This window comes from Pieris rapae, chromosome 6, assembly GCF_905147795.1.
Source record: "Pieris rapae chromosome 6, ilPieRapa1.1, whole genome shotgun sequence".
In the NCBI taxonomy this organism is placed as follows: Eukaryota; Metazoa; Arthropoda; class Insecta; order Lepidoptera; family Pieridae; genus Pieris; species Pieris rapae.
This window is the reverse complement of record NC_059514.1, coordinates 4,833,558-4,849,412: the sequence shown is the minus strand read 5'-3', so window position 1 is coordinate 4,849,412 and position 15,855 is coordinate 4,833,558. Positions and strand designations below refer to the sequence as shown.

Sequence of the window (15,855 nt, the reverse complement as noted above, 5' to 3'; positions counted from 1 at the left end):
CGCAAAAATGTCCGAAACAGAGACGAATTGCTAAAATACAATTAATTACTGATACATTTCTGAACGAAAACATGATTTCAACTTATACAGTGTCTGCTCGTATGCAATTTACAATCAATACTCAATTCTATTTCTACATTCCAACATCATTATAGAACCTTCACTAGGTAAGTAATCATTGAGTCTTATCTGAATGTCATTATTATTGGTATTAGGGCATCCAAGCACGTGGCCTATATTTTATAAATGTTAAAGTTATATCGACATAATATAGCTAAAATTGATTCACAAGTTTTTGAGTTATATTTGTACACTTCGGGAAACATATAATATATCAGGTATTCTAAATTCAGTTAACTATTAATTTTATGTTTATTATAAATTAAGAGTTTATGAAGCCAGCTGCCGTTCCATTTCCGAACCGATACAACTTAGACACCATTAAGAAAAGAGCGTAGCGAGACACGAGACGTTGCAGTTTAACCAGAAGTGTTCCGCCTGCTCAAAAGAGTATTTAAAGGAGATGAGGGTATTGCCAATAACACCCATTCTAGAGTAGTAGTGGAATATCGTATCCATTGTGTTGGCTATTGACGTTTATTCTTATTCAATGTTGCATGTTCTTAAAAAAACTTAAAATAAAATAACAGTGTTACAATTAACCAATATATACTATGAGAGTTTATCAAATTTAAGTTTCTTATTCATGTGGCTTTATTTTTTCTTTAATAGTGAGTACATGTAAAAAAATTAGTACAGAAAAGTGGAGTAAAAAACTGCTTAACTGGTGCCCAAGTAAGGTTTAAGCAAACGCAAAAGAGGGAGACAACTCAGAAGGTGGATTGACCACATTAAAGAAACAGCAGGCAACATGGCAGAGAGTGGCACAGTGCAGAGAGGAATGGCTATATTTGGAGGAGGCCTTTGACAAAAAAGGGCACACGGATACACTAGAAGAGGATTAAAATGGAAATTTGTTTAAATGGGCAGCGGTATCACTTAACATCAGGTGAGCATCCTGCCCGTTTGCCCCCTGTTCTATAAAAAAAAATGTATCTGAATACAGGCTATCATTATTATGATTATTATTATTACAAGTAGAGAGGTAATAAAAACTATTGTTTATCTTCACATCTTATAAGTTTATTAAAATCATAACAGTATTTTTATATTGATAAAATATCAACTTTGATAATATTCCTGGTATAAACATAAGTCATACATACATGTATAAAAGTTTGAAGCTAAAAAGTCATAAATACTTTCACTTAAATTGTTCGACCATCCCCTTGACGGTAAAATATTAGTTTTTCAGATGATTAAATAATTTTAATTGCGTAAAATGGTTACATTGCAAGAATATGTAAGGCCAATTTGGTAGTGTCATTGTTTGGGTCATCATTTCGTAAATCACGAAATAGCATCTTTAAAAAAGTCTGAATGCGTCATGTTTTTTCGGGCGTACAGCCGGCTCCATCGAATTATAAGACGTTGTCACGTCAAAAAGAAATTAAATTATTTATTTATTTATTTATTTACACTTCGTTGCTAAAGAAATACAAATAACACAAAATATATAAATTACAAGGGATACAACGGGCGGCCTTATCGCTAACAAGCGATCTCTTCCAGGCAACTCTAGTAAGAATAGAAATAAATAAAAAAATGATGGGTGCAAGAAGTGCAGAAGTTATATAAAAAACAAAATAAATTTATATTAAAATATAGAACCTTAATCTATTAGTAACTATATATATTATAATAACTAACTAAAACTAAAAAGCTAATCTTACAAATTCAAGAAAATAGAGAATTACATTTACAAAACGAACAGGAGATACAAGAATTACACAGGTCACGATTGATCAGGATATGATAAGGTTAGGAAATATTTATATAGAAGAGTTTTAAAAGATGATAGGGAGGAAGCCAATCGTATAGACTCAGGCAGCTTATTCCACAGCCTAATGGCGGAAATCCTAAATGAATTGCCTATGAAGGAAGAGCTGTGGGATGGAATTTCCAAAAGACATCTATATCTTATTTGGAGAAACTAATTCTTAAATAAAATAATTTTTCACGCTGAACACACTTTATTATTAGAATGGCAAAATTGAAGTACACACAAGATTTTACAAGTACATTTTAGTATATAAACACATAAACGAGTAGTATAAAAATATCGCTGAAATATTTTGTAGTTTTGACGCAGATGGAATTGAATCTCATGAAATATAGATTACATGTTATTTACTGAAAAGTTACATGGCGTTTTATAAAATACTAGCGACCCGCCCCGGCTTCGCACGGGTGCAATGCTGATACTAAATACACTACAGAAAATCTGTGAACGTTGTATATAAAAATGTGCATTATTTTGATAAAACTCGTAGGGTTCAACCTGCGTTTGCAATGTAAGCGGAAAAAATGTAATTATTTACGACATCACATTAGAAACCTCATAAATAACAGTACTTCTTCTTCATCTTGAATCACTCTATCTATTAAAAAAAACCGCATCAAAATCCGTTGCGTAGTTTCAAAGATTTAAGCATACAAAGGGACATAGGGACAGAGAAAGCGACTTTGTTTTATAATATGTAGTGATTATACAATGTCAAGTAAAGTGCTTCAATATAAAATTGTATTCTAATGTGATAAAGCCCTTCCCTATATAATCTTAATCGTGCTACTATATACATGATACTCCTACAAAATAAATTTTTGGGGCACATGTATCTTAGGACGGTATGTACGCTTTTTATCCACTCATGTATACGACACCGAGCTAAGAGTACGCCGAGAATTCGCGCTTGTAATGTACTTAATAAAATTGTTACATGGCAAGGACAGTAATTCGGTAGTACTTTAGTACATTAGCTTCTAAATGATGGGAACGTCAGAAAGGGACATCGTCCTTCGTTACTTCATGTGCCCACAGCTATGACTAACCTTCTGAAAAGGGCACATAAGATTCGGTGTACTTATTTAGTTAACGAAATACATAGACGGACTTTTTCATTGCCCGTTGAGTGAACTGGCAAATATTCTATTATTTGTTAGTGTCTCTAGTAGTTAGTTAATTTCTTGTATTATTTATTATGTAATTTTATTTTTCTTATTAATTACTTTCATTTGATTTTTTTATTCGTCTGTAATTTTCATTCACTTATTGTTCACCGATTAGGGCAGGAGTGTCTTTATAAATGAATAAATAAGAAACGATAAAACAACATGAAAATTAATTAGTAAATATACAAGATATCGTAATAATCTATATCCCAATGGATTTTATGTCTTAACACTTATTAATACTTAAAAGATAATAAAACTATTATGTAGGTGATAGAACAGTTAACGAAACCAGTTAAAAGTGATATTTCCAAGGGAAATATCCTCCATATGGAGTAACGAGGCGCCCTTATCTCTAAATATTCCATAGTTAATGCAATTTGATCATGGTATTCAGAATCTGAAAATAAAAAAATATTTTTGTTAATGACAGGTTAAGCAATAGACAAGAATGTAACACAGAAATCGTCTCTTTGTACCTATATGAGTAGCAAATACAAATTGCTGTATTATACGTATGATAGTTGAAGAGTGCGCTCATTTGAGGCAGGTATGTTTTTTTAAGTTTAGTAATTTTTTTAGTGTCAAATTAGTTATAGCTTAGGTATAGCCCTTATATCAAGATCATCAAGATAGTATCATCAAGACCACCGGTATCAAACTATGTATGCTAACTACTATCTAAATACAAGGCCTTAACTTGAGTATTTAAATTATCCCACTTCACGCATGGGGCTAAGGCAAGTCGGTTTCCTCACAATGTTCTCCTTCATCGGTCGAGCGAACGTTAAATGCGCACCTAGAAATAAAGTCCATTGGTGCACAGCCGGGGATCGAACCTACGACCTCAGGGATGAGAGTAGCACGCTGAATCTTCTAGGCCAACATTACTCAGATTTAATTCTATTGATTAAAATAATTATTAAAGTATGTGTCATTTACCTTTACATCTTATTAACTCCATAGCTAACAAGCCTTTTATTTCCTCATATTCCTTTATAGTAGAGCGCCGTAAGGTTTATACCTCGGAATCCAGGGCCAGTCAATGAATCTTAATATAAACCTTGAAAATATGTTTTTAATAGTATATAGAAAAATGTTAAAAAAAAATTTTTTCGCGCTCTCAATTTTTTAAAAATTATTATAAACAATTATTAATTTTTTGGAGTTTTCATTGATTTATATTAGTCAAAAGTCATATTTTAAAAAGAACAACTATTACAAACTTGAAAACTTGATCTTGGATCTTTAGGGACTGCAGATATACCGATGAAGGTCGGGTTGGAGAATAGAGGGGATAACAGCAGCTGTTCGGTATTGTTCATGGCGGGCCCTCACAGGATACTGGATAGCACACGTTGTAACTTGCTAGACTTAATACGTAGCTGTTGTTTTCGTTCCGAAAAATATTTATTTCAGATTTTTGTTTATTAAAAATTAATGTTTATATTATTGTGCAGTGAGTGTGATAAAAGTTAATTACTGAACATTACTGAGTTTCAAAAACTTTGAAAATAGTGGCATAAATTGTTATGTATGTAAGTAGTTGTAAGTATTTGTTTTTCATTTATATTACATGCTTTTGAAAATAGTTTTGAATATTTTGTAATAAATCGATGTTAAAAGTTAGAATATAATAGTAGAATTTAATAATATAAATCATTAATTATGATATATAAGTTAGTTATTAATATTACTAATATTTGTTGTTGCAGCCACGTGTCGCAATGGGTGAACCATCCAGTATTGATAGTACAAGCAATGATTGCCTCATTTGTGATAAAATCGGATCTAGTTAGAGCTAGAAGCTCTGAACTAGGAGATATTATAAAAGTCACTAGAGGCATATCATCATTAAAAGCTGCATCTGCGGAAAGAGGGGATGGACTTTCTCAGTATATAAATACTCGCGACTTTGTCTACGTGCATTCGGTATGCAGACAAAAATATATTAATAAAGGATGCATTAATTCTTATTTAAAAAAAAAAGGACACCACATCTGCATGCTCTCCACCTAAAAAAAAGCTTCGAACAGCTACTTCAATTGATTTTGATTGGAAAACTAGGTGCTTCTTTTGTGAAAAAGAAGCGGATGAAATGAAGGAAAGAAGGAAGTCCAAGTCGTTAAGACAACAAATCAGCTACGTCACTAGTACTGATTTCAAGAAAAGTATATAGTAAGTTTGATATGTGAAGACAAAAGTGAATATTGTCGCAATATTCATAAAAGAATTGTAGGCGTGTTAGATTTAGTAGATATAGATGTTTTAGTTTTATTGACTGCTCTCTCACCAACAGACCGAGAAATTTATTTTCGAAAACCATCCAAAGGCAAAATACCGCAAAAAACGTACTCTTCCAAATGCTTAGAGAGAATATTACCTAAGTGTAAAGAGCATATTCTGTTCTTACATGCATTCACTGGGTGTGACACGACATCAGCTTGGCTTAGCTTTTCCAACGTGGCAAAAACGTATTTGCAAAAAATTTTGAAAAGCGACAGTCTTCAAAAATGAATGCGAAAATACTGATGACATTTTTTAGATCGGTGTTACATGCACTCTTGCTTTATACGGTGCCCCCCAGAAAATAAAAGATCTTAATGCATTAAGATATAACTCTTTTTTGAAAGCAACTGCTAAAAATACCTGCGTTAAACTGCCGTCATTACCACCCACTGCAGATAGCGCATTTGAACACTTTAAAAGAGTATTTTTGCAAGTTCAAACATGGCTTGGAAGAGAAATATTACCAGAAGAATGGGGCTGGAAATATGAATGCGGAATATTGACACCGCAAACAATGACGCAACGACCAGCTCCAGAATCTTTATTAAAAATTATTTTTTGCTCATGCAAAACAGGATGTGGAGCATCTTGTGGGTGCAGGAAAAGCAGCTTGCTTAGAATGCAATGGTGACAGCTGCACTAATCCTTCACCTACAATCTATATCAACGAGATCGACGACGACGACAATAATGTACAATGATGTAACAATGTGTATAGTAAATGATAAATTTTTTTTGTAACTTATTTTTTACGATAATCTAATAAATTAACATTGAAGTTACTCTGCACATATAATTTATTACAAATAAAATTAAATTTTTCGCAATAAACACTTTTTCCCCCTTCCGCCTCTCATTTTTCAGTAAATTGTTGTTAAAAATTGTTGAAAATCGAGATCGGTCAATTTTTTTTTTTTAACTTTTTTATTTGAGGTTTTAATAATGCAGTCTCATACTTGATATACAGATTCATTGACTGGCCCTGGGTTCCGAGGTATGACCATTTTTATGCCTTACGGCACTCTACTATTAGAACCAACTCTAAAAATATTATGCTCAGAAAAATTAGGTAAAAATGTGCTATAACTATTATTATAGGCAGAATCAGATGCAAATGAAACCCCTAGAACGATAAGAAAAATATCAGGAAATACACTACATATATAACTCAAATAAAGTATGTGATATCAATACATCTAAGTTAATATAAAGAGGTGACAGACATCTTACATCAAACACCAGAATATCATGTTCATAAAATATAAATCACTAAGTTACATGGCATTTTATGAAACAAACAAACAAAAATCATTTATTCATGTAGGTAACATAATGTACACTTATAAACGTCAAAAAAAGAAATATACATGAAATGCTTCTAATTTTACATTTACTGCCAGTTCTCAAATCAAGGGCGTAGAACGGAAGAGAAGAACTGGCAATAAACTCTCCGCCACTCTTTTTAATCGCCTAGTTTTTTCTTTTACACAACGTTTGTAAGGAGTTGCAACCATTACACCATGTTCCATATGACATCTTGAGTAATCAAAATATTATACAATACACATCTGCAGTGCTTTGTGTTTTTTCACTATTTAGTTAAAAGAGAAGCCGAGGCGATTTAGTTTTTATGAACGAACAGTATAAATCTAATTGTTTATGCTGTCAGAAAGTGCTGGTGCATTAAATGTTACAAAAGAATATAATTTAGAAATGTATACTCACATCTGAAATAATGGCAATAATATGAAAATGTGTCTCAGTGACTATAGTACTGAATATAAAAATGGTGTCGATAAACATCTAAAACAATATATTTTATTATGTATTTTACTTGCGTAAATTTTATGTACTCGAATGGAATCAGTTCGAATGAATTAATCATCTAATGGTTAATCCTAGTAGATATCATTATAATTATTCTACGAAATAAACTTCAAGTGGTTAAAATGCATAATAGAGAGAATATACTGAGCTATATTTTCAGAGCAGTATTTGCATCTTTCACGGCATCTAAAAGACTTTTGTAAACATGTGTAAACTGTTTCAAGTGAAAGCTCTTCGATTCCAAATTCAAATCACCATTGAGAATGTGAAGCTTAACGTAATCCTTCAATAATTTCATTCGAGTCCAAAGCATTTCGTAACTCAACGAAGTAACAATGTAAGAAAGCATTAAAGAAACGTCGAATACTATAATGGCGCAAGCCTCGAAGGAAAAACTTTCAGTATAGAATATAGATACGGAAGTGGTACATATGATGAAGAATATTATAGACATTCCGTAAACAACAATTGAATAAAAAGTGTTCTTTACATTTAATCGTAATACTTTATCAATCGTCGCAATAGCAGCACAATATTTTAAAAAATATGACTCCTTAAAAAATAATGTAATGAGTGCATTAGATGTAGATTTTAAGCAAACAAGTGTAACTTGCAGGTATAAATGAGTAGATGCGTGAAGTGAAAATTTGTACAAAAAATAAATTTGGTACATATAAAATACTATACAATAGTATTTGCAAATCAAGTTAATCCGTTTTGATGTAAACAATTCGCAAAAATGTCCAAAACAGAGACGAATTGCTAGAATACAATTTATTACTGATAAATTTCTGATCAAAAACATGATTTCGACTTATAGTTACCGTGTCTGTTCGAATACAATTTACAATCAATACACAGTTGTACGTTCCAATTACATTATAGAACCTTGACTAGGTTAGTAATAATTAAGCCTTATCTGAATATTATACAAGGAAAAGCTATCGAATAGAAAATCTACGAATAAAAAAGCCACATAAACAACCAACATGTTAATTTTTTTAATGATTCCTATGTTGATAATTTAACTTTTACTGTAGCACTACTTAATTTCTGATGAAGTAAATGAAACGCTTGGAAGCCATGATTGTTGGACTATTCTCAAGCTTCGACTACGCTCAGTATCGTAGGCTTTCATATCATCTAAATAGTGCCTGTCTAAGACAATACATATATTTATAGTTATAGGAAATAATTAAAGACATGAAAAGGGGATGATTACGCGGTGTTTTGAATTATCCAAAAACGATAAATGTTACTATAATAATCATTGCATATTGATCTTTTATTTTAAAACTTTGGTAAACTGTATGACCACCACAAGGTCATTTGCCAATAAACTTGCTAAAGTAAGAGGTAATGAGAGTTTAAGGGGAATCGCGCCAAATAAATTGAATTTATAAGGTCGCATTATAATGTAGTCCAACGCATGTTGCATCTCCATACGAAGTGATTCGTCTGAAATATATAAGTGAGAAAAATGTTACGATTAAAAATAATAATAATAATAATAATTAATTGACTGATTTTAAAGAACAATAATGTTGTTGGAGTTGTATATTATTTATTTATGATTATTATTTATACTAACGAATTCAAACTCATGGGTTTAAATTCGTAGCCCTATTAGACCGTAAAGAAACGCAAAAATACTTTTTATCCTCCCAATAAGTAATAAATAGCTGATTTGGAACTTATCCGGACATTGTGAAACATGCTCTTAGAGTTATATCGAGAGAATATAGCTTAGGGAATAGAATAACTTCAACCAAAGTTAGTAAAGTAAATAAAATTAATATCTAGGTAATTAATGTTATCAGGTAGTAATCAGTATATTTTTCTAAATTACTTTTATATTTATAAAAGATTAGGTTCTTATAAAAGAGCGTAATATAGCAGTTGCAGGTTAATCAAAAGTATTCCGCTTGTTCAAAACAGTATTTCAAGAAGTATCACCTTTAATTCTCCTTATAAACGTAGAAGTGGCCTTTTGTAGGCAAGTTGTAGTTCATGTTTATTCTTATTCAATGTTGCATGTTTTATATACTCAACAATGATGAGATTTACCCATCTATATTATGAGGATTTTTACATATAAGTTTACATTTAAGTCTCTTATGCCTGTGGCTTTATTTCTTCTATCATAGGGAATACAAGTACACAGAGAAAAAAGAACAGTTTACCTTCACATCTTATACGTTGCTTCATTAAAATCTTAATAATATTTTTGTATTCATAAAGTATCAACTCTGAGAAAATTCCTGGTATAAAAATCAGAAAAAATATACTGGCTGTGATCAATAGGTTTATACAAAATGTCGGTAGAATCTAGAAAAATAATTAATGGTTTAGAGATGTATGGCCAATTTGGTGCGGTCGTTGTTACTGTATGGTTAAACTTACTTCATGATTATATGTCTTTATCATATTCGATGACAAAATGATTATTTGTGGATAGTATAGCAGCATGCTGGATATCTGAATTGAAAGAAAATATGTTTATAGAATAATTATTTCATCGTATTGATTTTTATATTAATTTGGAATTGAGGTTATGTAACAAAATAAATACAATCGGCTTGTAAATGTAAAATCTGATCGAAATCATTGTAAGGCACTACGGACTACTATCTAATATTAAACCCTTATAAGTTTGGTTCCAAGAAGTTAATTAAAATCATTTATGAATTGACAGTGATATTATATATTAAAATATGTTGTTATTTTAACCAGATACATTTTAAGACGTAAATAAACACAGCAGTCATTTCAAAAGTGTAATAAATTCGCGATTATTTAAACTAAATATGGTTTATTTAAATATTATACGGATGTAAAGTAAAGACAACATTAACTTACCCCGACTTCTAACTCTTTACGCGCTTCATGAATATTGTTTAAAAGACTGTTATACACTTCTACAAATTTTCTTATATGAATAATTTTGTATGGAATTTGATCCCTTTTGATAACATTAAGCTCAATATATTTACAACTTAGACACTTCCTGAGCTCTTTAAATCGATCGTATGTTATGGAAAACACAAGTATTTTAGGTAGATCGTTTAAAAGAAATATTATAAGGATACCAGAAAATGGGTTAAATGTATATTGGATGGTAGTCAGACACGATGTAAATATAGAAATAAGTAGTAAGAGTATAAAAACACCACTCACTTGTCTAGAAATCAATACGGACTCAAATCCTAATATATTATCAATTCTAAATACGGATGCAAAGAAATTGACAATCCTTTTCTCATAGAAGAAAGATAAGAGTATTTTTTCATAAAATAAAAGTTTTGCAAAAGCTATAGTTTGCAGGGGAAAAATATTCATTGACTTGGGGTCTAATATGCACAAAGCAATGATGAGTGTTACACAGTAGCATCTCTTACAAAATTCTTTAAATTTAGAGGACTGAGAATTGTAGTAAAACCCGTATAAAAAACGGAGGTACATTATACAATTAAGAAGTTTTGATTGACTTTTGTTTTTCTCCTTGTACGCCAACATTTCTTTTAAAGTAATGTCAACAAAATTGTTGAATTGTACGACCTTTTCTATGTTTGAAAGTACACACGAGTGGTTCTGTAGGTACACCAAACCGTCAGTTACACTCGTAACATGCAATAGTTTTATTACGTTTTCACAGGATGGTCTGGCAATTACCAATAAAAATTTCATGCGGTTCCAATAGCTAATTAATCAGGAACAAATTTCCTAATGTGTTATAATTATATTAATTAATATACTTTGCAAAATGATTTTTGCTTTATCAAATTGAAATCAAGTCATAAAATGAACTATATAGTAAAGACTACACTTATTATAAACGAGATAACTGTAATTGAAATATTGAATAAAAAACTAGAGACAAATACATCTCTCCCCAACATTTATTTAGGCATTATCAAAAAGTATTCAAATACAAGCCTGCTGTGTTATTGTCAATCACATTAGCCGATAATGATATGACATAAAAGGATTAAATATCGACTATTTTTCGTAGTTTCTATGGTATATAAATTAGAATGTACACAGTATACTTAGAGTGAATATACACTCTTATTTAATATTAAAAAGTGTAATTGGATTTCTTTTTCTAGCTCCTATATAATATCATCGATACTTACAAAATTGGTAGCAAGGTAATCAGTAGGGTAAATACCGATAGAGATTTAGGAGAAATCTTTGTCCCTAGTCTTTCTTTCGCGAATACATTCGTTCACTGACTGATACCGCATTATGCTTAATTCTAACGAACCTTCAGACAGAGGCTAGTTAGGAGTTGAGTCAAATTCATTATTATGGATGCCCTATGAATGAATTTATAAGCTGGAAAACGTATAAAAACGGTTGTTACGGCAATGTTGCAGTCTCAAATAACTCTATTACCCCTTCTTGTATCTGCATTTTCGGGGCACAAGGCTATGAATCATTTGAACGACGCAGATAGCAATCGGCAATCTTCTTTGCACTAAGACTTCAGATCCCGGAGGCATGCCCTGATGTCTGAGTCGAGCTCCCGAAGCGTCCTTCGCCAGTAGTCACAGATTCTGCTTATGATCTCGCTGGTCAATCATTTCCTCAGTTCTGCACCAGACCTGCATAATATATTTGTGAGAGGTTTGGGAAGACTGAGATATAAGTGCAAGATGTTTTCATTTTTTTGTAAAAATATTGTGAGTATTTTAAGTTAGTCTATTATTATTGTTTGGCATGTATGCTGTAAATATATAAATAAATTTAAGTAAAAGCTATTCGGGTTATTTTTGACCGACATTAAAAAACGAAGATGGGAACGAGGTGAGTATTTTTTTATGAATGTTCACATTGTTGCTCCACCTGTAACCTATATGGATTATCGACTGGTCAAGCGAATCAAATTATTAACCATAGTATTTTGTAGTGTACGATAATTCCTTTAAAAAACACAAAATTTTATAAAGATCCAAGCAATTTTGAATTGTATATTTCCAGTTAGATATATGGTGTCAGTATAAAATAAGAAACCTGTAACATACGTATATGTACGATTTAGTCTATAAGAGAAATGTACTCTAATTATTAAGTTGGAATTATAGACGATACGAGATGGTCTTGTTTACTTGATTCCCTATGGCGACCCTGCCAGTGCGCCGCGATGCGCCCGAAATGGAAGAACAAATTGTAAATATTGAGTGATGCGTTTCTATAACTTTCATTATGTATGTGTGATTCATAAGGTTTTGAAGAATTTTTAGTATATATATATACCTTGTACCTTATTAAGACTCATCATGTATATATCTTCTTTATTTGTTCCCATATAAATAACAAGTAACCAATATTATAAGCATTATTATATTCTACAGCATTTTGCAGAGACAATAGAGGTGTAAGCAAAATAAGGATAAAGGAGACAAATGATAGCTATCAATCGACACCCGCCGCTCAAATGAAATCGTAATGGTTCTCATCACATTTGCACACTCGATTCAATTTAACTACGAGTAGCGAATGTAATGGAAATAAAAATGTCAATATAACATTTTTTTTATATATGTACAGAAAAAAGTTTTACAATTTTTTTTGTGTGCATATATAAAACTGTATGAAATATATTTGTTTAAATTGTCGTTATAATGGGGCAGTCACATGTTTCGTTCGATAAAAATTTTAGAGTCAAAGGGTTTGTCGATCGGTTTATTTTTGGAATAATAATTTTTTTCGCCGGGTGTAGAATTTTTCTCTTTCAGTTTTTTATTATAGTTATCAGAATTTTTTATAAGTACGTGTTAGATCGAAAATATATCAGATAAACACGTCATAATGCATCAATAACTTTATCACAATTTTACGCAAAAGAATCAAGCAAATCGAAATTATAAACAGATAGATAGTTAAACTATTAAAAATACTACGCCAACTATGTGGTCTCAAATCTTCTGTATCGAAAATACCATTTACTGGTATTATAAATTCTCTTCTTAGATATTTATCAACATACACCCTAGAAAAACTATGTCCATTTATAATAACATAGTACCATATCCATAATTGGCTTTATATTCTTAATCCTTGCATCACGTTTATGCAGAACAAAAAACTCTTCATATATCAAGACAGAATTGTATCGCAAAATTATGTTATTTTCCTTATATTTTACGTATATTATACAGTCTATCATCTAAGATATTTATTTAATCTGTCTATAAAGTGAAAAATACAGCAATAAGATGTAAGTAAGCAATATATTTTTATAATAATGAATTTTAGTTAGAAAAACATGTTAAGCAATTTATTTATTTTGCCAAATTTTTATTATAACATTTCCATGCTATATGAAATACTTACTAAAAAATCTGCATCGTTAATGACTAATTACGAATACTTATCATTTTATGTTATTGTTATTTATCACGTCTTCAATAAAATATAAGAATTCATATTATATACTTCTCTCTCGTTAAGGCAATCATTTAGATAAGACGTTTAAACTTATTTTTTAAAATGTATTTCGAAAATAAAGTAGTTTTGATTACTGGTGCGAGTTCTGGAATTGGAGCTGAAATAGCATTGCACTTCGCAAAGCAATCTGCAAAACTAGCTTTGGTGGGAAGAAATGTTCAGAACTTAGAAAGTGTTGCTGCACTTTGTGAAAAAGAGAAAGGTGTAAAACCCATACAAATTGTTGCTGATATGTCAAAGGAAGGTGACGTAGAAAGAATTCTTAAAGAAACAGTAAACCATTTCGCAAGACTAGATGTACTTATTAACAATGCTGGAATATCTTTGATCGGAGGAATTAAAGATAAAAGCCTAGATATATATGACAAAATTATGTCAGTTAATTTAAGATCAGTATATCAATTAACATTCCTCGCTGCTCCCTATCTCATAGCAACTAAAGGATCTATTGTTAACATATCCAGCATTGCTAGTAGTAAACCATTCAGTGATATGACCGAGTACTGCCTGTCGAAGGCTGCTTTAGATATGTTAACTAAATGTGTTGCCTTAGATTTGGCTCCACATGGAGTTCGAGTGAATGCTGTAAATCCAGGTTTAGTGAAAACGAATATATTGAATATTCTCTTTCCTGAAAGTGATAAAGCAGACAAATTTACTGAGGATGTTATGGCATCCACACCGTTGAAAAGACTAACTGAAGCATACGATGTTGCCACATTGGTCAGTTTTCTTGCAAGTGATAAAGCAAAAAGCATAACGGGCTGTTGCTACCCTGTGGATGGTGGAAAACTTTTGGTTTAGTATGTATGTTGCAAAAATAAAAATAAAAGAAGTTTCACTGTTCTTTATTTAAAAACTGTGACACGATGGTTTTATGGTATAAAACGTAATAATGAGTTTAAAAAAAATACAAAGAGTTCGTAGTCCATCTGATCACTGATAGTATGTGTTCCCTTTTACCAAACCCTTCAAGAATTATGTACTTCTAGACATGGGGTTATTGTTCTGCTTTAGGAAGACACGAATTTAAAGTACATTTAGTTTGTAACATATCATACTTCTTCAACGATATTATAATGAAATATTGATTAGAATTTACTGTTTACAAACTGATATGAATGTTATCAGTATGGTCATGGTCGGACCTTATTTGTTTTGACTATAGATGTTCTTACGTGTTACCTATACCTAGCGAGCATTTAAGTATATATATATATAATATGACATGTTCGTATTTCGTATTAAGAATTCAAGTTCGGAACAAGACAAACAAATTTAGTGAATTAAAGTCATATATTCTTGCAATTTTAAGCAACAGGGGTTTTAATATGTAAAACATTTTTAGATACTAAATCAAATTACCATTTACCATTTTACCATAAAGATAACGAAGAATATCTATAAAGTCTATCCCAGTCTCTGCATTATCACAGAAAAAGATGTAAATAATGAAAAAAAGCTCTACTTAATGATTTGCTATAATTGCGTCCATTCGATTTATGAGGACCCGTTGAATACAAAAAAAGGCAGACATTTTACTTACTGACTTAAACCATTACATTTAGATGAAGTGAATCACTGAAAACTTATGTCTGATTAATGCGATTATTCGTATGACAATGTTTTGTTTGTTTTGAAATTTTATTGACCTGCGAACACAATATTTAATCCGAAAAAAAAATGGGTAAAACTCAAATGATCTGCTTTCGAATTTGAGTGGTCTGGGTATCTGCCTAATTTATATTTTTTTCATAAGAAATGTACATTAATCGACGAGCAAATGACCAAAGGCAGTGAACGTGGCAGACAATTTTTCTGCGGTCCTTCGTCGGGTTTTAAACAGACACTGCAGTTCGGCCAAGAGTGTATGGTATATATATATTTTTTTCTATTATAAAACAGTTTTAACAATTCATAAGTAAAAGGTAAGAGTCCTAGATGTCTGCCTTTTTTCAATTTTTAAGGGGGTTTTAAATGACAATACAACTCTACCTTGGTGAGCAGACGTGGTTCTAAATACTCCTTATCCTATAATTATCGCTATTAAAAAAGTATGCCTACATAAGCATATAGATATTTAGCTCGCCAGCTCCCTTGCTACTACAAGCATAGTGCAGTAATCATCGAGTTAAAAATTAATGAATTATTCTTGATTATAAAATCTGTGATCATACGATAACAAGATAAGAATATACGAAGACGTGCTACAAT

At 31.1% G+C, this 15,855-nt stretch overlaps 2 protein-coding genes across 2 annotated transcripts; one reads left to right on the top strand and one right to left on the bottom strand.

Annotated features, from left to right (window-relative positions):
* Positions 1 to 8,473: 8,473 nt before the first annotated feature.
* Positions 8,474 to 9,657, bottom strand: LOC123689295. The gene is made up of 3 exons (XM_045628713.1): positions 9,592 to 9,657; positions 9,372 to 9,516; positions 8,474 to 8,646 (listed from the first exon to the last, which is right to left on the bottom strand). The coding sequence occupies exons 1-3, from the start codon at positions 9,655 to 9,657 to the stop codon at positions 8,474 to 8,476; spliced, it is 384 nt and encodes a 127-aa protein (XP_045484669.1).
* A 3,973-nt stretch (positions 9,658 to 13,630) lies between these two features.
* Positions 13,631 to 14,482, top strand: LOC110992478 (uncharacterized oxidoreductase TM_0325-like). The gene has a single exon (XM_022258319.2). It carries the CDS (start codon positions 13,684 to 13,686, stop codon positions 14,443 to 14,445), a length of 762 nt encoding a protein of 253 aa, XP_022114011.2. The 5' UTR covers positions 13,631 to 13,683; the 3' UTR covers positions 14,446 to 14,482.
* The last annotated feature ends 1,373 nt before the right edge of the window (positions 14,483 to 15,855 follow it).

Excerpts from the sequence above, each read along its gene's own strand:
- LOC123689295 (XM_045628713.1), bottom strand. The coding sequence starts at position 9,657 with ATGCTGCTATACTATCCACAAATAATCATTTTGTCATCGAATATGATA. Across the intron at positions 9,517-9,591 it reads TAAAGACATATAATCATGAA|ATTCTACCGACATTTTGTAT; the intron begins GTAAGTTTAACC and ends TTATTTTTCTAG. Across the intron at positions 8,647-9,371 it reads GCAACGTATAAGATGTGAAG|ACGAATCACTTCGTATGGAG; the intron begins GTAAACTGTTCT and ends TATATATTTCAG.
- LOC110992478 (XM_022258319.2), top strand. The coding sequence starts at position 13,684 with ATGTATTTCGAAAATAAAGTAGTTTTGATTACTGGTGCGAGTTCTGGA.